At 43.0% G+C, this 23712-nt stretch overlaps 1 protein-coding gene across 2 annotated transcripts; it reads left to right on the top strand.

Annotated features, from left to right (window-relative positions):
• The first annotated feature begins 3274 nt into the window (after window positions 1–3274).
• Window positions 3275–23394, top strand: LOC121920833 (E3 ubiquitin-protein ligase TRIM58-like). Of its 2 annotated transcripts, XM_042448059.1 has the most exons (7): window positions 3275–3740; window positions 7229–7324; window positions 15424–15654; window positions 18215–18237; window positions 18408–18508; window positions 19887–20368; window positions 22418–23394. In XM_042448059.1, exons 1-7 carry the CDS (start codon window positions 3297–3299, stop codon window positions 22481–22483), a joined length of 1443 nt encoding a protein of 480 aa, XP_042303993.1. In that variant the 5' UTR covers window positions 3275–3296; the 3' UTR covers window positions 22484–23394. The 2 variants fall into 2 exon arrangements, with proteins under 2 accessions (XP_042303993.1, XP_042303992.1); XM_042448058.1 differs by lacking the exon at window positions 22418–23394 and having other exon boundaries at window positions 19887–20833.
• Window positions 23395–23712: the final 318 nt, after the last annotated feature.

The raw sequence follows: 23712 nt of genomic DNA, 5'->3' as shown, positions 1-23712 counted from the left end.
TTGGAAGACTCTTCATCCAAGACACTCAGCTCATTCCACTCTAAACCATCCTCTCCCTTTCCCCAACACTTCCTCCACCATCATGAAGTACTGCTGCAATAGCACAAAACCAAGCACTGCCTAGCTCCAGGTTTCCCTCTCGTGGCCTCGCCTGCTCTGTTGCTGCAAAGGGATGGTTGGATTTCATTTCGTGGATATACATTACCTTCTTTGGAGTTCTATTGTCCAAACTCAGATTTGTGTTTCAAAAAGAAAACTTTTCCAGGTTCTGCTCTGAGCCCAATTTCCCTTTTCCAAGTATTAAATTGACAGTGAAGACAAGAAGTGGCAGCTTTCTATGTGCTGCTGAACAGTTTGCAAAGAAGGCCAAGGAAGGCTGGAAAGGCTGGAATAATAATTTATCCCACTTCTCCGATATTAAAATCCATACAGTATGAAAATAAACAGCATAATAATTCCCGCATAACAACAATAAAATACAGTTTAAATCATTAAAACTGTCAGAGAAAGGGAAATGGGCATCTTGAGGTAATCAGTAGGGAGGTCACTGGACTGGTGTATCTGTTCTGGCTTTTAGTTTAAACCTTAGAGGGTTCATACAAAGCACTGAGCCTAATTTGAGGCTAGGATCTAGTACCTTGGATAGCTCTTTGGGATTAAAAGCCACAATGGGTTCACTTCTCCATTTGACATCTGACACACCAACCTTCACTGAGTGAGGATATTAATTCTTTGAGCTTTATTAGCTCCATGAATTTTCACAGGTCTCCCCCCCTTGCGTAATAATGTCATTTACTTACTATTCAAAAAGTATTTTTGAGTTCTCAGGGTACATCTACAATTTAGAAATAATGCAGCTTGACACTACTTTAGCTGCTATGGTTCCATCCTACAGAATCCTGAATTTATAGTTTGGTGAGGCACCAGAAGCCTTTGGCAGAGAAGGCTAAAGACTCTGTAAAATTACAGATTCCAGGATTATATAGGATTACACTACAGCACTTAAAGTGGTGTCAAACTGCATTATTTCTACAGGGTGGATGCACCCTCAGAATACTTGTCTGTAATCCCTTAAATAACTCAGTGAGCTAGCCCAGTATTAGTTCCCCATTACAGCCAAAAGAAAAGCAAAATTAAGAGAGAGCAGGTTGCCTAAAGCTTTGTGCAGTTCTCCTGTTGATTTACTGCCAAGGTGAGATGAAACTCATCCTACTCTTGGGAACCCAACGTTTTTTGTTCTGTTTGAAGGCTGCTTCCAGATGCTCCAATCTCACAAGGTCTACTAAGAACTAGGGGTAGGTAACATGTGGCCCTCTAAATGCTCTTAGACTGCAATTCCCATCAGTCCTAGGCAGCAGGATCATGAGACCTGCAGTACAGCAGCATATAGAAAAACAAACAAAAATAAAAACAAAAAAATAAGGAAATCAACTGAAGATTTTTTTAAAAAAACTGGAAACTATTTTATTAACTTTTTGAGCAAGCAGAAACCTAATGATGTAATAATCTGTGGATATGGTTACAGTATTAGTAATTCTTGAAAATCAAATCTAGTTAGATCTATTGTAGCAAAATAATTTTTGTATTATTCATTACAGTTTATGGGGATAGATCAGAGTTCTCTTCTGTTTTGGTTAGTTTGTAATTATTTAGTTTGTGGTTATTGTTATAGATTAGTGTTTTAGGAATCTGTCAAAGTGTTTAGTGTCATGAAGTTTTAGTTTTAACTAAAACATTATGTATGTTTTTTTCTTCCTTTTCCCTTTCTGCATGTCACACATTTTGCTGAGACTCAGTGTTTATGTTTTAAAATTAATAAACAACCTTACAAATAAAAAAAAACCCCTCCCCGTAAAGCATGATTTGCAATATTTTCCCTCAGATATACATTTATATTCATTACATTGATTCTGACTCTTTTATTTTAGCCTGGAATGGGCTACCAAAGTCACTAAAAAGGATAAGGGTACCATGAATAGTCAAAAAACAAACAAACAAATGGGTCCTTGACTGATCAAGCCAGAAATCTCCCTGGAAGCCAAGATGATCAAACTGAACTTGTTGTACTTTAGTCACATCATGAGAAAGTATGAATCTTTAGAAAAGACAACAATGCTAGAAAAGGTGGAGGGAAGGAGAAAGAGAGGAAGATCGCAAGCTAGATGAATAGACTCAAGTACGTCACAAGCATGAATTTATAGGACCTAAGCAGAACAGTGGAGGACAGGGGAGCTTGGAAATATCTCCTTCATGGGGCCATTAAGAGTCAGGATCAACTCCAGGACAGTTAACAATAATAACAAAACACTTAAAAATATCTTTATTTTTATTTTAAAAAATCTTATGGTAAGGAATTTGTAGCCAAAGAGTCATACTCTATGGAACCCTGGGTCTCTACGAAGAATGCTTATTCCCCCCACCCAAGAGCCCACAACTACTGAATGCAATCAGTGGGTTACTGAATAAGCTCAGTGGGCTTTTAAATGTGGCGTCTTATTTCTGTGGATGTTACTATTCTGCCAAACATGCTACTAACATCCTTTTGTTCCTTTGCACTGCAGCTTTGTCTGCAGTCTTTCTGGCACTCAACACCTGACTCCAGCTGTTAGAAAGAGTAAGAGACACCCACCAGTATTTGGAGATTCTTTATTTTTAGAAAGAGAAATGGGGACATTTTAAAAGCATCTGAAAATTGGGATGATAGAGGATTAATCAGGACTGTTTCTTCCAAATTAGGTCAGTTGGAGAATAACTAATGTAGGCAGTTTTATTGGAGAAAGCATAAGAAAAATCCCCAATCTGGGCAAGGGACCTGGTTGCCACTGGTTCCATATCATTAACAGGTAGGCAAAAACATTCCAGTAGAAATGCTGGAAAAGTGTAAGCAATTTCAGTAGCATTCAACCCTACCCAACACCACAAAATGCCTACAGCCAATAACAGTGCAGGCTGTATAAGACCATGTGAACCTCAGAAGAAGGCGTGTACATCAAGTTCTGTTTGCTGTGTGCTGCAGGAACTTGTTTGCCTTGTTTTCGAGAGCCATCCAAGGTGATGACCCCTTCTCTTGGCTCCCTTCCTGGTGCTTTTTCTCCTCGTTTCTAAATCTGTTTGTCGTCTACTAGAATGGAAGCTGCCTGCAACAGAAACCCACATGGAGGGGTTCCAAGAAGGAAATCGTCCCCAGCCAGATCTCCCCACCCTGCTATAGCCACTCCTTCCATGATGTAGCATACTGTGGGAAGGAGAGTGTGTGTCCACCCAGTCAGAAGGATTGAAGAGAGACATCTACAGACATGGCCTCTTCCTCCTCTATGGGTGACCCCATAGAGAGGCTGCAGGATGAGGTGTCATGCTCCATCTGCCTGGAGTACCTCAGAGACCCTGTGACAATTGACTGTGGCCACAACTTTTGCTCAATGTGCATCTTGGACTACTGTGAGCGAGGAGGCGGTTCTGCAACAGGGGCGGCTCTTTGCCCACAATGCCGGGCAGGTTTTTTGCTCAGCAGCTCACGACCCAACAAGCAACTGGCGAACATAGTTGAAGGCATTGAGCAGCTGGCTCTGCGGCCCAGCAAAGGCCCTGGATGTAGCGAGGCCTTGTGTGAAAGGCATGGGAAGAAGCTACGTCTCTTCTGCCAGGATGACGGTGAACCTATTTGCTTGGTGTGTGACAAATCACGAGAGCATCGCATGCACACAGTCCTGCCTATTGAGGAGGCTGCTCATGACTACAAGGTGAGGAGTCTGCATATGGATTTGTAAGCTAAATAGGTTGACAATAACCCTGAAAAACCATTATTCTTTTTCTCGTTGTTTCTCTTGAATATTATCCCCGGAACAGGCAACTGTGGCTCTCCACAATTTTTGGGCTCTACAACTGAAGCTAGGGGAAGTTACTGTTTTGAATACAGTTTTCAGAATCTACCTGCCATAATAGTCCAAACTAAGGAGCTTATCACTCAGCATTTTAAACTGACTCCAGCCCAGAACATGGGATGAAGTGGAAATTGTCGCACACTAAATCGCTGCAGAATCTCCGGCCGCTATCAGCCCAGGTCCTAGCCAGGTCCATGCTGCGCTCCACCAGCACTTTTTAGAAGTTGGAAAGCTTTCTGACTTCTAAAAAGTGCTGGTGGAGCATGGCTGGGGCATAGGCTGATGGTGGCCAGCAATTTGGCTGTGATTTAGTGTGCGATAACCCCCACCTCCTTCCTGCATCCCGGCTCCAGCCCAGGAGGCTGGGGCTGGTTTAAAATACTGAGTGATAAGCACCTATGCTACAACATACCTTCTGTCATGATTTGACAAGGATAGTCCCAATTAATCTTCTGCTGTCCCACTTTTTCAGCTGCTTTTAAAAATTCCCAGTTGCTCTCTCCTCCTCCCATCCCCCCCTTTCCTTCAACTTATTTCAGTTTCTGCACATTGAGTTCAAATTGCAAAAGTAGTTTGTACTCAATTATCTTCCAAATGAGAATGATTTCAACATGTGAAAGGATATCATATTGAGGGTGGAGCAAGCTTGCTTTCTGCTGCTCTGGAAACTAGCCAGAAACAATGGATTCAAGCTAAAAGAAAAGAGATCCCACCTCAACTTTAGGAGGAACTTCCTGACAGTAAGAGTTGTTTGACAATGGAACACACTCCCTTTGAGAGTGCTGGAGTCTATTCTTTTGGAGGTTTTTAAACAGAGGCTGGATGGTCATCTGTTGGGGGTGCTTTGATTTTGTGTTCCTGAATGGCAGAGGGTTGGACTGGAAGGCCCTAGTGCTCTCTTCCACCTCTGTGGTTCTATTATTCTAACTCAGAAGGAGGGAGATGAAAGGAGGGGGAAAATCTTGCACTTCCCAGTAGGCTCAGATAAAAGCAAACTACTATACATCTTGTTTGACCTTGTCTATTTTTCTTCATTAATAATTTTTGCCATCTTGACTACATTCTGATTTTGCTTGGCCACATGTGTCCTGATTTTCATCTGTGAAATATTGGAGAGTATACTATAACTATAAATCGCAATAGCCATAGCCAGCATAGCTGATAGGGAAGTACTGTATAATAGGAACAGTTGTCTGAAAATTCTGGAAGGCCACATGTTTCTCATTATTGAAATAACAGAGTATGTGTGCATGTGTGTATGAGAGAGGGAGAGAATGATTTGAGGGTCAGAAAGGGGACATGGCTTAAGAAAGCTCTTACAAGCAACATCGTTCTAAAAAATAGTTTATCCTCAATTGAGCACTCCTACCAGAAACATCACACAACTCTTTTCAGAGCAGTCAGACTCGCTCAAATATATTGTCTGAGATGAGTAGTTTTCATGGCTGGATGTCTGAAGGGATTTCAACAGAGCTGGCATGCAGAGAGTCAGAGTTAGGTAGCAAGAGAGTGAGAATAGGAATGATGGTATTAAGAATATGAGAGAGAGAGGTGTGATCTAGAGGCTGGGATCACACAGGCCAGAATACTCCAAAAGCAGCCTAGAGTATTCTGACCAGAAGCTGCTCAATGCCACCACTGCTGGTGCAAGTCACTGCCACTGCTGGTGCCACCTGCTACCTTGGGCACTCTCTTGCAATGCCTCATGTGCGTGCTGCTGTGCTGCCCAACACCACCACTGCTGGTGCAAGTCACTCACTCTGAGGTCATAATGGGGTGCCCAGCATCAATCACATGGTTGGGTACATCGTGTTGACCTTAGAGCAAGTGACCCATGCTGCTGCTGGTGGCCCAGGTGGCACAGTCGAATGGGCATACAAACATCTACCCATATTGCATCAGAAGGCTCTGGATCTCCTTGGATGATCTGGAGCACAAGGTGATTTAAAAAAAAATGTTTTATGGTAAGGGTATGACTTGGGTTCAGTGCCGAAATTGTCTGAATGTCAACTCAGCAGTTCACATCAGAACTGGAAATTGGCCCTTGCATCATCAGGACTATTCTCCATGATAACAGAGGGAGAACATTTTATTTGGCCCATGGAGATAAGGCCAGAGTTAGTTAGAATCAGTCAAGTTTTCCACTTCTGTTTACTAAATTGTTACGTTTGCATTATACACGTCTGCCTCTGAGAAGCCAACAAAAAGAATATTTGGAATTCTTGAATTCACTTAATCTCCCCACCACCACGCTGGATTAATTGCTGCCACAACGGAGTTTATCAGACAAGGGAAATTGGAAGTATGATCCAATGGCAATCCGAATGCAATCATGGGGTTTCACATTATTGCATGATAGACTACCACACGCAATTTCGGGCAATGGCAAGCTATTTTCAGGCAATGGGAAGTCAGTTCGAACACAATTCGAATTCACGTAAATTTGCTGAACTAGTGAATTCATGTGAATGCATTCTGGTCCCACTTTCTTTTCATTCAAAATTAAGAGAAATTCCTCCCGTGTGATAAACTCCATAGTGTCTGTGGTGGCAGCAGTTAATCCAGCATCGTGGTGTCCAGTGGGGAGATTAAGTGAATAAAATCTTGTATAGGAGCCATGAAGGCATTTAGAAGATCTCCACATTTGATGCTATAATAGTAGGACAGGAGGAGGTCCTCATATTGGTGGCAGAGGCAAGGGCAGTTAGAAGCCCCCACACTGGCATATTGTCCCCAATTTCAAAAGGAAAAAAACTGGGGAAGGTGAGGACTGAAAAACTCAGAGGTAGAAGAGAGCAGAAAATGAAGTGTCTTGAACTCATGTAGGGGTGTCATTGGGTTTGTGTGAAGGTACAAACTTGACTGGGTGACACCTCATAGAGGGGTGAACACGCAGTGGGGCAGTCATTCACTGCTGTCCAAAGACTTCCCTGACTGCCCCCCTCTGCCAGTCGGGGTGCCTCTGCTGTCCAATATCTGCAGGTCTGCTTTTGTTATTGTGTGCCTTCAGGTAATTTCCAATGTATGGCGACCCTAACATGAAATTATCATGGGGGTTTCTTGGCAAGTTTTGTCCAGAGGAAATTTGCTATTGACATCCTTTGTGGCTGAGAGAGTGTAACTTGCCCAGGGTCACCCAGAGGATTTCATGGCTGAGCTCAGCTCAGATCTACTCTAGTTGGGCCTAATCTAATGAGATTAACAAGATTCAGACCAAAAAAACCCATGCTTCCATATTCATCATGGAAAAAGTATCTGATCCAAAAGACATTTCAAGCCCACACAGTGTTGTCCTGGAGCAAAGCTATCAACATCCCACTCACCAAAATAGTGTGCTTCCTCCACAGATTAAGCTCCAGGAAGCTGTGACTGTTCTCAAGAAAGTGCTGGAGGAAGCAAAAAAACTGGAGGCACAAGAGGAGGAGAAAACAGCTCAATGGAAGGTAAGCAGGGCATTGTTAAGGAGCACCAAGGACAAGCTGTAAACTTCTCATGTGTGTCTGCCAATGTGCCTTCAACTAACCTGTCAATTTATGGTGACCCCATGAATTTTATATGGTTTTCTTAGGCAAGGAATATTCAGAGGTGGTTTTGCTAAGTCCTTCCTCTGAAATATAGCCAACAGCATCTGGTATTTGTTGGCCATCTCCCATCTAAGTACTAACCAGGACTTACTCTGCTTAGCTTCCAAAATCAGTCAGGATCTGGCACTGTTAGGGTCTGAACTAAGTAAAATCAGGGAAAACTCCAGTGTTTCTTGGAAGCCCTTGAGTGATCTTAGGTTCTTTGTGCACATGAGAAGCTGGATCAGGTCCTATTTCCCCAATCCCAAAGCCTCAGCCAATCCCCCCTCCCTATGCTAAGCTCTGCAAAGAAAGAGGATGGCCTGTTTCCAGAGCCGCCATCACTACTACACCGCTGTGATCGCTGGAATAGCGGTATAGGACATAAAATATTCTTATTATTATTATTTATTATTATTATTATTATTATTATTATTACTTCATCACAGGCAGGATGTCCGTGTAAAGCCTGCTCAGTGTGCTGTTCCTTTTGTTGGGGTGAGAACAGGACACCTGTGTGATCAACAAGGAGAGGATAAACCAACACCTTCTTTTTTGATCACCTGGTGGGACACCCTGTACCTCAACAAAAGAAATGGGAATGGCCTGGCTCTAGCAAGGAGCTGCTTGGGTAATGAAGTTGCAGTAGCAGTGGCACTGAGAGGGATGGACCAGCAGAGCTGATGTGGTATCGGCCCGGCTGGTCCATGTTCACAACAGTGTGGCATTGCACCAGATTTGGCTTGGTGCACGTAGTCACCATTATGGTCCTTCCAGGGTAGTGTGAGGCATAATGCTCTGGACTGGCCCCAGATTAAGCTGCCAGTATAAACATGCCTCCAGTTAGACTCAAGGGTGCTACAAGATCCCTTTGCATGAGTAACTTTGGAAAGGCTTTGTGTCATCTGCTGCCACCTTGTGTGTAGTTTGGACCACTGCAGGGAGGGCTGTGAGTCTGCTGGCTGGTCATAGGGTTAACAGCAGTTTATTTATTTATCCTCCGTGTTCCTGTGCCCTTTTAAAACAGCAGCCTGACATACAGAAACTGTAAACATGGCAAGCTTTTTCATGGTGGGTGTGGTGGGGAGGGGAGATGTTTAGGGAAATGACACCTGCTAAATGTTTGGTGTTCTGCAGTTTTTCAAAAAGGAGTAGAACCAAAGTCATGATAACCCTTGTGTGTATTGTGTGTTGAACAATAGACATAGCCATCATTTTTGGCACATCTTTCTTTAAACAATCTGGAATATGGTTGAATCAGCAGGAAGTGATTTGCTTGGCTGGTTGGGTAAACCCCACCATTGCTCAATATGTTGGTTAAGCTCACTTGATGGACTAAGTCAAATATGTAGGGCTTCAAAGCTCCCCTGAGAATCTTCCTCCTTGATCCTACCTGTGTGAGGAACTGGGGACTTGAAGGGGTGGAAGGAGGAAGCACTCTGCACTTTCTCAGGGGTACTCCCCCTCTAGCCATGTGTCTGGGTTCTATATAGTGCCAGCTGGTTCCTTACCAGGCCAGTGAGATGCTGAATCCTGGCCTACAAATAAGTCCAGCACTTTCTGTAGCTCCATTCAATATGAGTAGTAAAACCAAGAGCATATTCAGTGCCCCTGCTGTCATGGGAATCACCAGCCACCACTGGCATAGCCTCCAACTGCCCTGATTTGCCAGGGACAGTCCAGATTAATCCCCTGTCATCCCACTTTGTCTGCTGCTTCTAAAGCATCTCAGTTTTCCTCATCTGGAAAATGTTGGAGTGTATGCACTGGTCCTCCTGTGTTTGTTAGCCTAGTTGAATTAGAAATGGTTGCTGAGAGAGGGGGCAGCTCCTATGCAGTTTAGTGCTTTCTCATCTCTGAGGAATGTAGCTTTACAACGGGAGGGTGGAAGAGGATGTTTGACAAATCTGCTCAGAGAAACATTGCTTGCGGTTCTTTTTAAAGAATAAATTCAAAACACCGTGCTGTAGCAACTACTGCATTACTATATCTGAAGAGATTAAAGGCAGAAAATCTCCTAATCATAGAGGTTGTTGACATATCCTAGGCTTGTATGAGCAAGTAAAGTCGCACTGTCAGTTTTTGAATAGGCCCAAGCAGTTGTGTATTCAGTAGCAGTTTATTAGTCGGGCTTTAACAGGTTTATCTCCATACCATCTTACCATACATACTCATGTACAAGTCAAGGGAAGGTTTCACGGTCATAATCATGGATTTTGATATGACCCGTGAGGGTAAAATTTAGGAGGCTATAAGAAAGGATGGAAAGGGGGAAATACCATTTCCATCTCTTCTCCTTCTCTGGACCTCTCCTGACCACCTAACACCAATTCCCAGATGCTGGAGAGGTTTTAACATCAGATTGAGAAAAGAAGCAAGTGGTGTTAAATGTGGAGTGTCTTTTATGGGAAGAGGAGGATTGCAAATTGGACTGGGGAGGAAAGCATGTGGTGTTAAATGAGGTGTTTATTCCATGGGAAGAGGAGGCTTGCAAATCAGACTGAGAACCCCTCCCACACACACACATACAGAGAGAGAGAGAGAGAGAGAGAGAGAGAACACAGTGCCTCAAGGCACTAATAAGAGTGGGGTATCAGGTTTGCTTGTTTTAGGACCATTCTAAGCAGTACTAGTTATTGACCTGTATATAAGTTGACCAAGGATTTTAGGGTCAATTTTGGGGCATAAATTTCTTGACTTATAGTTGAGTATATACAGCAGTTCTCTCAAATCAAGCTGCTGTTAAACTGTTGTGTGTTGTGTGCCTTCAAGTCATTTTCAACTTATAACGATCCTAAGGCGAACATATCACAGGGTTTTCTTAACAAGTTTCTTCAGAGAGGGTTTGCCATTGTCATCCTCTGAGGCCGAGAGAGTGTGGCTTGCCCAAGGTCACCCAGTGGTTTCCATGGCCGAGCAGGGATTCAAACTTTGCTTTCCAGAATCATAGTCCAATGCTCAAACCACTACACCATCTGACCTTTCCTTTCCTGCTCTGGTAGACTTCCCATGTCATTGCAAGCCTAAGGGATTGTATGTGTCATCCCATATACACAGCAGGGCCAATCCTACCCATGGGCAGTGTGAAATATCCTCTTCAAACAGCAGATGCCATGGGGTGGTAACAACTATCCTACTTGCCTCCACTGTTCCTCCTGAACTCCAAGCTACTCCTATGTGTTGGAAGACAGAGCTATGTGACTGTCACACAACCTGACTTGTGCCCCCTAAGTTAGTCTGTTTCCTCCCAATGTATCAGAAAAAAATGTGCCATCACAGAAAGAAAGATTCAGCTGCCAGTCCAGTCAACTTCTGAATGCATGGACTGAGGTGTTGTTGTCATCTCACCTTTCACCTCAGGAAGCTAAATATCTTTGGCTAGCCTTGGCATACAGAGTTACACACCATGTCACTTACTGTGTTGTTTTTACACCTGTCAAATAACAGAGATCGGAAATTCCTAGCTCATGTCTCAGTTGAATTTTGCAAGGAAGCCAGAGAGAATGACAGGGAAAATAATTTCCAGAGAGACAGCTGTGTTCTTCTGTTGTATCAAAAATGACAGCGTCTTGCAACACCATAACAAACTGTTATGACATACGTTTTTGTAGATTAGTGTCTACTTCCTCCAAAGCACAGAGTGTTACTATAAAGTTGTGGGTGTATTATATACATATTGGGAAGGTCATGGCAATGCTGAACAGTAAACAGTATGGTCAGAGAAAAATGAAATGCAGAAAGTACACACTACAATACTGTCTTACAGCTAGGGTTGCCATGGTAATAGGGGACAATTATGGCAACCCTACATACAGCTTAATGCGACTGTTCTTCAAGTTGAGATAACACAAACAGCCTGGCATTAGTAATCTAATTAACATGCTCAATGTGATGAAAAAGAACAAAAAATACTCTGATTCGAGCCACAGCCACAGACAACTGAACTGCATGCCTTGATCAATTATAATTTGGTGCTTTCACACTACATTTTCTCTTTGAACATCCCTTGCATAAAGTAAAATACATTACTTCAAACTGCCTGCTGACTTAGGAAGACCCCATGACTCTCATAGGCATAGAATACTCAGAGGACTTTTGCCTTCCTCTTGCTATAGACTATAGCAGTGCTACTCAAAGTGTGGGTCCATGAACTGGTGCCAGTCCCCAAGCCATTTGCTGCTGATCTATGGAGAGTTTCTAGGAAAGAAAGAAACAATTTTAGCCAGTGAGCACAAATATATTGTAGCTCCCTGGCACATGAGATGGTGGTGGTTGCTGGACCTACACATCAGATAGCTGAAGAAGTGACTTACAGCAACTCCCATCCAAATGCTTACTGACTGTGTGTAGCTTCTGAGGTCAGGTGGGATCTGATGCTTTCAGGGTATTTAGATAGAGACATTTAGGGGAGTTATTCTCAAAATAAAGTTGTTTACTTCATGGCAAGGTAGGCAAAGTGTAAGGCTCAGTTCCAGATTTGGGGAGGGGGGGAAAACCTTTCTGTGTGTATGTTTGTGTGACTGCAGCCTCCAGGCCTCTGGAAGTTGGTCAGCCCTGTTCTAGGTCGAAAGGCATTGTTGACTTCAGATGGCATATAATCTCATTTATTCAGTCGATATCCCACCTTTCTTCCAATATGGAAGCCAAAGCGGCTATATCACATTCAAAGACAAACAGTGTGAATGTGCCTCTTTGTTCTGGGTGGTATTGTTAGGTCCTAAAATGGGATGTTGTTAGCATACATACAAGGGCAGAACTTGTGTCTGAATTTGTAACAGGTTTTCCTCTCTCTCTCTCTCTGAAGTTTATCACACCCATTTTCCCCCCATTATGGGCACGGGAAGGGGATGCTCATGTGCGCATGTGACCAAGAAAAAATCAGATTTTATCGCACACCAAAGCATCCTCCAAAACCAAAAGGCCCCATTTTGGCACCTAGCACCAGAAAACATCCGTCAGGCAAAAATGGCACTCCTCAGCACTGAATGGGGATGGCCTGGCACTGAGTGCTGGAATGGGGTCTTTTGGAGGATGCTTTGGTGTGCAATAAAATCTATTTTTTCTTAGTTGTGCATGCACACAAGCATTCCCTTTCCAATGCCCATAATGGGGAAAAACGGGTGCGATAAACTTCTCTCTCTCTCTCTCTCTCTCTCTGGCATGTAGCCTGTTTTTTATGATAACCAGTTGTTTCAGTTTCAGGAGCCTGTCTGTAAATATGGACAAGCCTATTACCCAGAGCCTATAAGAAGGAAGTGCTATCATCCAAGATGGTTCATAGTGATAACCTCGAGCATATGTTGAAAATTGCTGGGAGTTTTTAGTTATTATAGTTGTCTATTTCTCTTCAGGTTCTTCCCCATAGAAGATTATTCTAGGATGTTCCCACTAGGTGAAACCCCGCGTTCTGAATCGAATCCAAGGAGTGGCGTTCCTATTAGGATCCGATTTAAACCTAGAACGGTTCTAGAGCAACCCGCAATCGTCCCCACTACAAATCGAATCGTAGAGCGGAATAAAATTTTGATTCGAGTTTTTGACATTTAACGCACGTTAAAAAAATACTAGGGTCTGACCTACGTTTTTCCCTTGATTCGAGTTAGGAACCGGAGCATTTAAATAGGAACGACAGCCTTTAAAATCGGGCTAGGTGAAGGGGAGGAGCGGAGTGCGATGGGGCTGGCCTTGGGGGAGTTGCCCTTTCTGTCCCCATCCGTCGTGGCTGTCGCCATTTTTACTTCCCTCACCCCTTTGTCCGCTGTGGTCTTTCAATAAGAGATAAGGATTATTTTTATTTTTTATTTTAATGGTTTACAGGCGCTTAATCTCTTCAGCGCTTTAAGCGCCTGAAGTCCCGGCTGCTCAAGCGCCTGCATCTGCCGGTGGATTGCAACCTCCCCTCTGTGTGGGGAGAGCCCATTTCTAATGGAGGAGAGGCAGGAAGGGAAGCCTCCTCTCGAAGAGGCATTCCCTGCCTGCTTGGGCTCTGATCTCGCCCAGGCAGGGAAGGGAAGGCTCCTCGCGAGGAGGCATCTGATCTCGCCCAGGCAAGGAAGGGCTCTGATCAATTGGGGGGGGGGCTAGAGCCTATTTCTCTTCTCAAAGGAATCTGCCTTCTCTCCCACCCTGGGATGAGAATCTTTGGGAAGGTGCTCCCTCCCTGCTTTCCAGCAGCCTCCTTCTTGATCTCTGTGCGTCTTGGGAGACATGAAGAGGGGATTTGTCCTGCAAAACCTATCCCATAGTTCCTCTGGAAAGAGCTTGGGTCCCAAAATTCGCTTTGCCAGAGCCCTCCCATTGATTCTGTGCTCTGAAGGGATTCTCCCTGGCTGTCTTGGGAGACATGAAGAGGGGAGTCTGTCCTGCAAAACCTATCCCATAGTTCCTCTGGAAAGAGCTTGGGTTCCCAAAAATCGCTTTGCCAGAAGCCTCTCCCATTGATCTCTGTGCTCTCTGAAGGGATTCTCCCTGGATGTCTTGGGACGTCTCTTGCTTTATTTGGCTTTCACTCTCTCCTCTCTCATAGGTCTGCAGCCTTTTGACGCTGGGATTGTTCTCTTTTCTTCTTTTCTGTCTTGTGTCTCTATCCCACTTAAACTGACTGCCTTCTCCTCCTTGATCCCATTTTCCAACCCTGTGTGTGTGTTTGCACACATGTATATATATATGCATATGAGTGTGTGTGTGTGTGTATATATATATATATATATATATATATAAGGTAATTATAAAGTAACAACTTTTTGAATTTATGAAAAAACCCTCATCTGTAGTTCCAAACCCACTGTAGAAATAATACAGTTTGAGACCCCTTAACCTGCCCTGGCTCAGTACTAAGGAATTATGGGAACTGTTGTGTTTGTGAGACATTTATCCTCCTCTGCCAGAGAGTGCTGGTGCTATAATAAACTACCATTCCCAGGATTCCCTAGTACTGAGTTATGGCAGTTAATATGGGGAGACACAGAAGAGGACGTTTGAGCGATTAAGCGCCTTCATTGGTCCATTTGAGGAAAAAAAAACGCCAAAAATACATCAGTTCACAAACAGTCAATGAAATGGAAACGATGCCAAAAGATAAATCGCTTCCAAATATTCCGGATTAACGTTACATCATTCTGACGTACTATTGATTGACAGCTCCAAATAAGGTATGGAGGAGAAGAATCGCTTTATTTAAACACCGATTTCATGCCAAGTAGGAACGACTGCAGGTAAAAACTTCGATTTAAAAAACCAGATGGGAACGAAGAATAAAAGCGATTCGGAACGCGGGATAAGACCAGGGTTATTTTGAATCGGATCTATTAAAAACGTTGTATTTTAAATCGTTTTAAATCTTAAGTGGGAACATCCCCCTAGATACCAATTTAGCTTTACTTAATGGTTTCTTTTATTGTTGTGTTCCTTCAAGTCATTTCTGACTTATGTCATCTCAAAGGCAAACCTATCATGTTTTATTTTTTGTGAGATTTTCTTGACAAGTTTCTTCAGAGGGGTTTGTCATTGCCTTCCTCTGAGGCTGAGAGAGTGTGACTTGTCCAAAGTCACCCAGTGGGTTTCCATCGCTGAGCAGGACTCAAACCCTAGTCTTCCAGAGTCAGAGGGTGCATGTACAATGTAGAAATAATGCAGTTTGACACAACTTTAACTGTCATGACTTCATCCTACAGAATCCTGGTATTTGTAGTTTTATGAGGCACCAGCATGGAAGATAAAGCTAAAAAACTACAAATCCCAGGATTCCATATGATGCAGCTATAGAACCTAAAGTGGTGTCTAAGGGCATCATTTCTACAGTGTAGATGCACTCCGAATCCAGACTCACACCACTACACTACATGGCTCACTCTTTCACTCTACTGGGTGCATATTGTTGTCTAAGAAATGCCTGATGTAAATCTTCAAGTTGAGGAGGTTGATGAGGCTAAACTTGATACCCTGTGCTGCTTTCTGTTAATGTCCCTCCCTGCTGATAGGAGAAAGTAGAGGAATGCCGAGCACTTATCAAATCAGGGTTTGAAAAACGACGCTGGGCCATGGCCGAAGAGGAGCAACTGCTTTTGAGGCAGCTTCATGAAGAGGAGCAAATGACAGTGAAGAAGCTGCAGATGAACTGGGCCTTCCTTGCTGAGCAGTGTGCAGGGCTGCAGCAGCTGATCCTGGAGATGGAGCAGAAGTGCCAACAGCCAGCAGCCTCCTTCCTCAAGGTGAGGCTCTCAGGGATAGCCAAGAGAGTTTCAAGAAGTTACTTTTGTATGTATTTGTTTTTGTATGTGCCTACAAGTTGCCTGTTAACTTATGGTGAGCGCATGAGTTTCATAGGGTTTTCTTAGGCAAGGAATACTGAAGAGGTGGTTTTGCCACTTCCTTCCTCTGAAATATAGCCTAAAGCACTGGTATTCACTGTCTGCCTCTCATCCAAGGTCTAACCAAAACTGATCCTACTTAGCTTCCAAGATCAGACAGGATCTGGTGCCTTTCGGGGACTGGTTCCCAAACTTTGGTCCTCCAAATATTTTGGACCTCATGTCCCCAAATTCCTGATTGTTGTCCAAGCTGGTTTGGACTTCTGGGAGTTGACATCCAAAGCACATGGAGGGCTAAAGTTTGGGAATACTGCTTTAGGATATTTAGGGCCAAGAGTATCTTTGTGTACTTAATAGATTTACATTACCTCCTTCCTCCCAAGAGCTCAGGTTCATGTATGTGGTAATTCTTTCCCTTATCCATTTTGTCTTCTCAGCAACCCTTTGCGGTAGGTTAGGCTGAGAGAAAGTGACTGATCCGAGGTTCCTGAATAAATTTCACAACTGAGTGGGGAATTTAACTGTGAGTCTCCAGAAATCATAGTTTAGTATTTTCCCCACTTATCTTCATTCTCTTTTGTGTAAAAAGCATTCTAACAACTACACCACACTTTCAGTCATGCAGAAACATTAAGCCTAAGAAGCTAATGAGAGGTTTTCTTGACTGGAACAAATTAATAGTCAAAGAAGAGAAAATACTAAAATTGTTTCTCCCATTTGGCTTTAGTAACCAAGTAGATGCACTTGGGTTCAGAACTTGATTCATTCATAAGACTAGATTACTTTATAGGGTACAGAGTCAGCAGTGATGACTGCATACCTTCTGAAGATTTTCATACCAGTGCTTTACCACTGGTAAAACACCAGCAAAACATTTAAGAAGTGTGTGTGTCTGAAAGCCTGATGTGCTTCCTAAATGTCAGGGGATCATCCACTTGCCTCCAGTGTCTTTGAATCATATGGGGAGCAGCATTTCCCATTAATGGAAACTTTGCATTGATGGGAAATGGCTGCTTCCCAAACGATTCAGGGACGCTGGAGGATAGCAGATGATTCCTTGACATTTAGAAAGCGCATCAGGCTTTCACACACATGCACGTCCTAAACATTTTATTGGCATTTTACCAGCGCTTAACTCATGGTAAGCGCTGGTATGAAAATCTGCACTGTCTAAATTTAGCAGGGACAGCCCCAGTTAATCCTCTGTCATCACAGGTGCTTTCAAAATGTCCCAATTCTTCTCCTTCCATTTCCCCCTATGTCCTCAGCTTAATTCAACTAATGCAAGTAGTTTGCAATTGCACTCAGTTAACTCAGCAGCAGAGAGAGGAGAGGGCACAGTTTTCCTTAATAAACTTAGGATATACATTCCAGGGTTCCCCTGCTTACACTAGTAGTTTTATGTGTTTTCATCAGTGCCTGGGTATATCTTTTCAGCCGCACTCTGATGTAGCACAGCCACATGCGTCTCAGTTTTCTTCTGTGAAATGATGGAGAGTATTGACAAGACACACAATAATGACACAAATTGTGTATCTAATTTGTATAATTCCATCAGGCCTCTAAGGAGGATCTCCACAGACTTCATTTATTTATTTATTATCTGTAAGTGCAACTAAATGATATGGGAGGAGCATGCCTGTTGTTGTGTGCCAAAACATGCCAAGTGAGAAGGAAAAGCAGGACTAGATTATGTAGTTCCACACCCAGACAATCCAAATTCTGCACTGAGAAGGGTGGAATTCTGGAGCTTCTATTACTATGATGCAACTTGAACCAACCACCATAGTGGATTTTGCATGCACATTCCATTCTTTTGCTTATTTTTTTTTATGAAATGTGCCAAGGGACTGGAAGTTGTGAATTGCTTCAGTTTTGGAAGCTGTATGCAATTTCAGTGGACTACACCACTGCTGAGATGCTACAGCTACAAGGGCTAGAAACATATGCTTTCCTTTTACTGGAAGTAAATTCTTGGGAAGATGTGTTCTTCTACACCAGCATCTCATTCTGGCCTTTTCCAGAACTTTTTGAGTACCACAAAACCTTAGGTCCAAGCCTCCTGTGATCTGTGAAGTGCCTTGTTACTTCTGTGTCAGAACTTGGAAAGGCTACCCTTTTTTGGATGGCTCCCAAATTTGCCCCTGGCCATATTGGTTGGGGGGATTCTATGACTTCTAGTCTCCCCTAAAAACTTTTTCAAAGTCTAGTCTATGGGACTGAAGTGGAGGTTTAGATAAAAATGGGAAATCTGAGGCAAACATTAGGCTTGTCCAACTGTTTGATGTTGACTAGAGACATGTTGAGTTAAAAAAAACACCTATGCAATTCTGAATTAGAGGCTGTATCCTGTGTCTTTTGGTGGAGCAGCTGCAGTTCTAGGATGCTGCATATATAAGTACCTTGAACAATGCTCACAAATTGTAACTGGACATTTATAGTATTTCTGTTTTCTTCCTAGGATGTGAAAAACACCTTGATCAGGTCAGTATGCTAAATTTCTGTGGCAGTCAAATGCTAATTCTTTCCTTCAACTTCTTTGGGGCAAAATAAGTGTGTATAGGCTTGCAGCTTAACAGTTTTTATAACCCCGAAGTTCTACAAAATTGTTTCTTTGGCTTTCTACTGGATAACTGGAGATCTATTCTCCCTAGGAGTGAAGGAATATCCCTGCGAGAACTGCAGCCCATCTCAATGGATCTACAGGACTCCTACAATGTCCCTGGGTTATTGGAGTCCCTCCGAAGATACAGAGGTAAATGTAAGACAATACAGTGGTACCCCGGGATTACGAAATTGATCGCGTTACGAATTTCCGGAGGATACGAAAAGTTTCCATTGGAAAAAACTGTTTTCCGGGATACGAAGGTTTTTTCGGTGTTACGAATTTTTTTTTCGGCGCGAAATTCAAACGCGCGGCTGCCAGCGCTAACGGAAAGCCCCTTTTCGGCTTGCGAAATGCATCGGGTTACGAAACGCGGAACGAATTAATTTCGTAACCCGAGGGAGCACTGTATAAAACTGTTCTTGGTGTGTGAGTGTGATAGTAAATCTATTTTTCAAGGCTTATTTGTCATGTGTAATGTTTTGAGATCCTTGAACTGTAATTGGAAATGAGGGATTAAGCATCTAAAGGTTTAAGCATAGATCTAAACAAGATCCTCATTCTGGTGCCAGAGGAGAAGGATAAGGTGGATCCCCATTTTACACCCCTAAACTGCCTCCATTCCACCAACAAAAGCCAATAAGGCTGAGCTGTGAAATCTAACTTCAATTATGGTAACAGGACAGAGTCACCAAGATAGCTCTGGCCTCAGAATGCAACAGGAGGTAGCCAGAGCAGTCAAAGTGGAATAGCAGCACTATAACAGGGTAGTGCAGAAATGTGATATATTCATGAAAATGGTTCCTCCCACAGGCAGCCCCCATGGACAGGGTGGCTAGTAGCAGAACCAAACGGTCATGTTGTTGCTATGGCAGTTATGTATTGGATGGTGAGGCTGGTTTTGAACTCTGGAATTTCCCATTTAGAATGAGTTCCAGTGAACTTGTTCCTGTGTGCCTTCAAGTTATTTCTAACTTATGATGACACTTTCATGGAGTTTTCTTAGCAGAATTCATTTAGAGGAGCTTTGCTATTGCCTTCCTCTAAGGCTGCCCACTATCACCCAGTTGGTTTCCATGGCTGAGCAGAGATTTGATCCCTGGTCTCCCAGAGTCCTAGTCCAGTACTCAAACCATTATTCCATGTTGGCTCTCATCCTTTTAAAAGTGAAGGGAAAGCCCTATGCTTTAGAGTTCCTAAATAGACATAATCATTTAAAACAGATAAGATGGACAAAAGGTTCATCTGGATCAGGAGCACATGGTCTTCCAGATGTTGTTGGTCTGCAAGTCACAGCAGCCCCAGCTAGTATATTATTTATTCATAATAATGAAGGATGATTAAAGCTGCAGTTCAAGCCCTGGAGAGATGCAAGATTCACTCATCTAATCTACATATGCCTCACTTTGATGGACAAATATGGACAGATATGTTGATTGGGTATAAGGCAGCTCCAGTAAACTTTGTATGCTTTGTATTAGTGTTGTCACGTAAGATCTGGACTGACTATATGTGTTTCTCCCTGCAGTGCCAGTGACCTTTGACCCCGACACAGCAAATCCCTACCTGCTTCTATCAGAGGACCTGCTCAGTGTTCAGGTTGGAGATCGCAAGCAGGACCTGCCCAAGTGCTCTTCCCGTTTTGAAACGTGCACATGCCTCATGGGTTGTCAGCAGTTCACATCCGGGAGGCACTACTGGGAAGTCTGTGTGGAGGGCAAGACCAGCTGGACACTTGGGGTGTGTCGAGAGTCTGTGAGCCGCCAGGGGATCTTCACACCCTCACCAGCCATGGGGTTCTGGACAGTGTGGCTGAGGAACAGTGATGAGTATGCAGCCCTCACCTCTCCCCTCACAGAACTCACACTGAGGACCAGGCCTGGGACAATAGGCATTTTTCTGGATTACGACACAGGAGAGGTCTCCTTCTACAATGCTGACAATGGATCGCACATCTTTATGTTTTCAGACTCCTTCTCAGGAACCCTGCGGCCTTACTTCTACCCTGGGGTAAGGGCTGGGGGAAATGATGCTCCACTCGTCATTCAGCCAGCCAGCCATGAAGAAAAATTTCCCCATTCTTCCAATGAGACCTTGCCATGTTATTATATGCAGAACTCACTGCCACTGGATGATGAATTTATACTAAAAACGTAGGTTTCTGCATGTGTAGCAGGACATTACAAGAGAGAACGGGTTGGAGATAATGGTTTGGACATGTAAGCTAAGCCATGAAATGTTCCTTCCGAGAACCATACATGCCATAGTTAACCAACCAATGGAAGTCAAAAACTAAACTTTTCCAAGCTATGTGACTTCCAATGGACCGCTAGATGTGAAGTTGTCAAGCAGTTATTGCTCACAAGAGATTAGTGACTATAGAGGGAAGGAGGGGTAGAAATGCAACAGATTGTGCTGGAAGATGACTGTATTATCTACTTTCTCATTGGAATGAATGGAATTATGGCTTAGTCATCAAGACCTATCTACCTTTCTGATCAAATTTCCTGAATCTTCTTAGGTTGCTTAGGGCTTTCCCACTTTTATTTCCATAAACAACCATACCAGATCAATCAGACAGAGAGTTGTGCCTAAGAAAACCCTCTCAAATCCATGGGGTTGCCATAAGTTGACAGGCAGTCTGAAGATGTGCAGACAAAGATGTGTGGTGTCCGTGTGCATGCATGCACACACAAAGCAAGATTTGTTTTTTACCCTCCGCTCTAAAATTATGGTGCAAATGCAACCATTGACTCTTGGGATCATACTGCAAGTGATGCTAAATGCCTTAATAACAACTACGTCAGAATCTTGAGAAGAATTAATATTATCCTTGGACAGAGGGGTGATTGGCATTCAGTCCATAGTGCCTAGGGAAGAGAGATTTAACCAGATCCGTTTGTAGTGTAGTGGTTGAAGTGCTGAATTGAGACTCAGGAGATCTAGGTTGTAGTCCCCAATGCAGCATGAAATTCACTGGATGGCTTTGGGTCAGTCATTCATTCTCTCTCTTATTTTGGCTTACCTCACAAGTTTGTTGTGAGGACTTGCCTAAAGTCATCCAGTGGTTTTCCATGGAAAAGCAGGGATTCAGACTCTGGTGTCTGAAGTCATAGAGCAGCACTCAAACCGCTATACCACACTGGCTCTATTATGAGCTTATGCCCAATGGCGTAAATTGGACCAATTTATAATATGCTTAGCAGCAGCACTAATCAGGAAATATAGCTGGTTAAAAAACATACCTTCTAACTGTCCCTCTTTTGCAAGGATAGTCCTGATTAATTTTGTCCTTCCACTTTTTCAGCTGCTTTAAAAATGTCCCATTTTCTCTCTCCTCCTCTCATCCCCTTTGTACTCAGCGAGTTTCAGTGGCTGCAAACTGAGTTCAAACTGCAGAAGTAGTTCACACTCAATTAACTCAGCAGTGGGGAGAGAAGAGGAGAAGGTTGGCTCTTGCCCTTCTCTGTAGATTCAGGCAAAAGCAAACTTCTATAGCCTCACCTAGTTGGTATCTTTTCTCTCATTAATCACTTTTGCCATCTTGATCACACTGTTATTCCTTGGCTACACATGTCCCAGTTTCCATCTGTAAAATGTTGGAGAATATGAAACATCCCTGCCCATGTACTACAACCCTGATGAAATTCTTCTCCCTTCTGTTTGTGCCTAGTATTAATACATGTCAGTCCTCCACATCTGAAGCTTTGGCTTTTGTGAATTTGATCATTCACTATTAATCATTATTAATTATTAATATATTGTCTCTAGAAATCTTTAGGTTTTCTAGCATGACTCTGTGGCCAACCTCTGTCATTTGCAGAAATAGGCAGGATATAAATCATATAAAAGTAAAATAAGAAGTTGGACTGGAGGACTTACCAATTTCTAGAGAGAACATTTCTCTAGGCATTTGTAGGTCATTAGCACAATTCTATGCTCAGTTTCTGGCAGATGTTGACCATAGAGTGTGATAGAGGACCTAGTCATTGCTAAAGAGATGTTCTTACAGATAAAAACAATATGGTTTTTTAATTTGCCTTTTCCCAACTTTTCCAGGTATCTTGGATCCCTAACCCCAGGGAATGTGGCAAGTCCATTATAATTTTGTTACAAATGGGATAGCTTTCACTGTATCATATCCTTTCTACTTCGGCTGTTACCTAGAGGTGTTTGTGTTTTTAAGAACCACAGACAAGGATCTGTGCTGGCTCTGAATAAAGGCATCTAGGCTTTATGAGCTGGACAAATTGCAACATGAGTAATTATGAGGACAGTAAAGATATGGAGAGTGTGCAGTAATGCCAGTGCTGATGGTATATAGCAGTGGTTCCCAAACTTTGAACTCCCAGATTTTTGAGAATTCAGCTCCCCTAATTCCTGAATGTTGGCCAAGCTGGCTGGGGTTTCTGGGAGCCGAAGTCCCAAACACCCAGAGGACCAAAGTTTGGGAACCACTGGTCTATAGGTTATGAAAAGAATGCATATCATCCAAAGGAAAAGATTTGCATACTAGGTACCTGTGAGTGATCTCATTGCCATGGCATTTGAAAAAATGCTGTCAAAGAGCTGGTCAGAGTTCACGGAGAAGTAAGTCAATCAGAAGTTCTTAACTGAGCTTTAAGAGTACTTGATGTCATCTTTTCAAATACTCTTGATGATAAATTAAGTCCCCATTTGGGGCTTCCCTTCCTCTACATTGCTGGCTTTAAGCCCAAGATACTGTACTAGGCAAACATGCCAGATATGAAACTCTCTTCTAGTTGTGTGAAGAATAGGAGGTGGCCAAAATGGTGATCACTTTCTCCCCATAAGAAGTTTTAGGGGGGAGGGAGATAGTGACCAAACAATCCTACCAGGAACTGCTTTTTGATTTCAAGGTGGTTTGGCCAGGGGTGGTCCACATGTGGTCCACAGACAGCAGGTACCCCCAATGCTTTTATAGTTCCCACCATAGTTCACTGTGGTGGCAAGTAGGAACATCACTGTTTTTAAATATGTAAGCAAGAGATCCAAGAAGTGTTCTTATTTTTAAAGAAAATTATATTCCCAGAGAGAGCTAGTATGATGTTGTGGTTTGAGTGTAGGACTATGACTCTGCAGACTAGGGTTCACATTTCCACTCAGCCATGGAAACCCAATGAGTGACTCTCAAAGGAAGGCAAATACTCCTGGAAGCCTCCAAGAGGTTATCTCTATCTATCTATCTATCTATCTATCTATCTATCTATCTATCTATCTATCTACTCTCTCTCTCTCTTTTTCTCTCTATCATCTTTGTTTATCTATTTTACCCAAAACTGGAACTCAAGATTACACATTTAAAAAGTTACAATTAAAAACATACAAAAAGC

This window comes from Sceloporus undulatus, chromosome 2 (genome assembly GCF_019175285.1).
Source record: "Sceloporus undulatus isolate JIND9_A2432 ecotype Alabama chromosome 2, SceUnd_v1.1, whole genome shotgun sequence".
Lineage (NCBI taxonomy): Eukaryota > Metazoa > Chordata > Lepidosauria > Squamata > Phrynosomatidae > Sceloporus > Sceloporus undulatus.
The sequence above is the reverse complement of the archived record's forward strand: the minus strand, read 5'-3'. Positions and strand labels throughout refer to the sequence as shown.

Bases quoted from the DNA above. Each gene is read 5' to 3' on its own strand.
- LOC121920833 (XM_042448058.1), top strand. From the start codon at position 3,297: ATGGCCTCTTCCTCCTCTATGGGTGACCCCATAGAGAGGCTGCAGGAT. The intron at 7,325-15,423 runs GTAAGCAGGGCA...CCCTGCTGATAG, and splicing joins AGAAAACAGCTCAATGGAAG to GAGAAAGTAGAGGAATGCCG. The intron at 15,655-18,214 runs GTGAGGCTCTCA...TTTTCTTCCTAG, and splicing joins CAGCAGCCTCCTTCCTCAAG to GATGTGAAAAACACCTTGAT.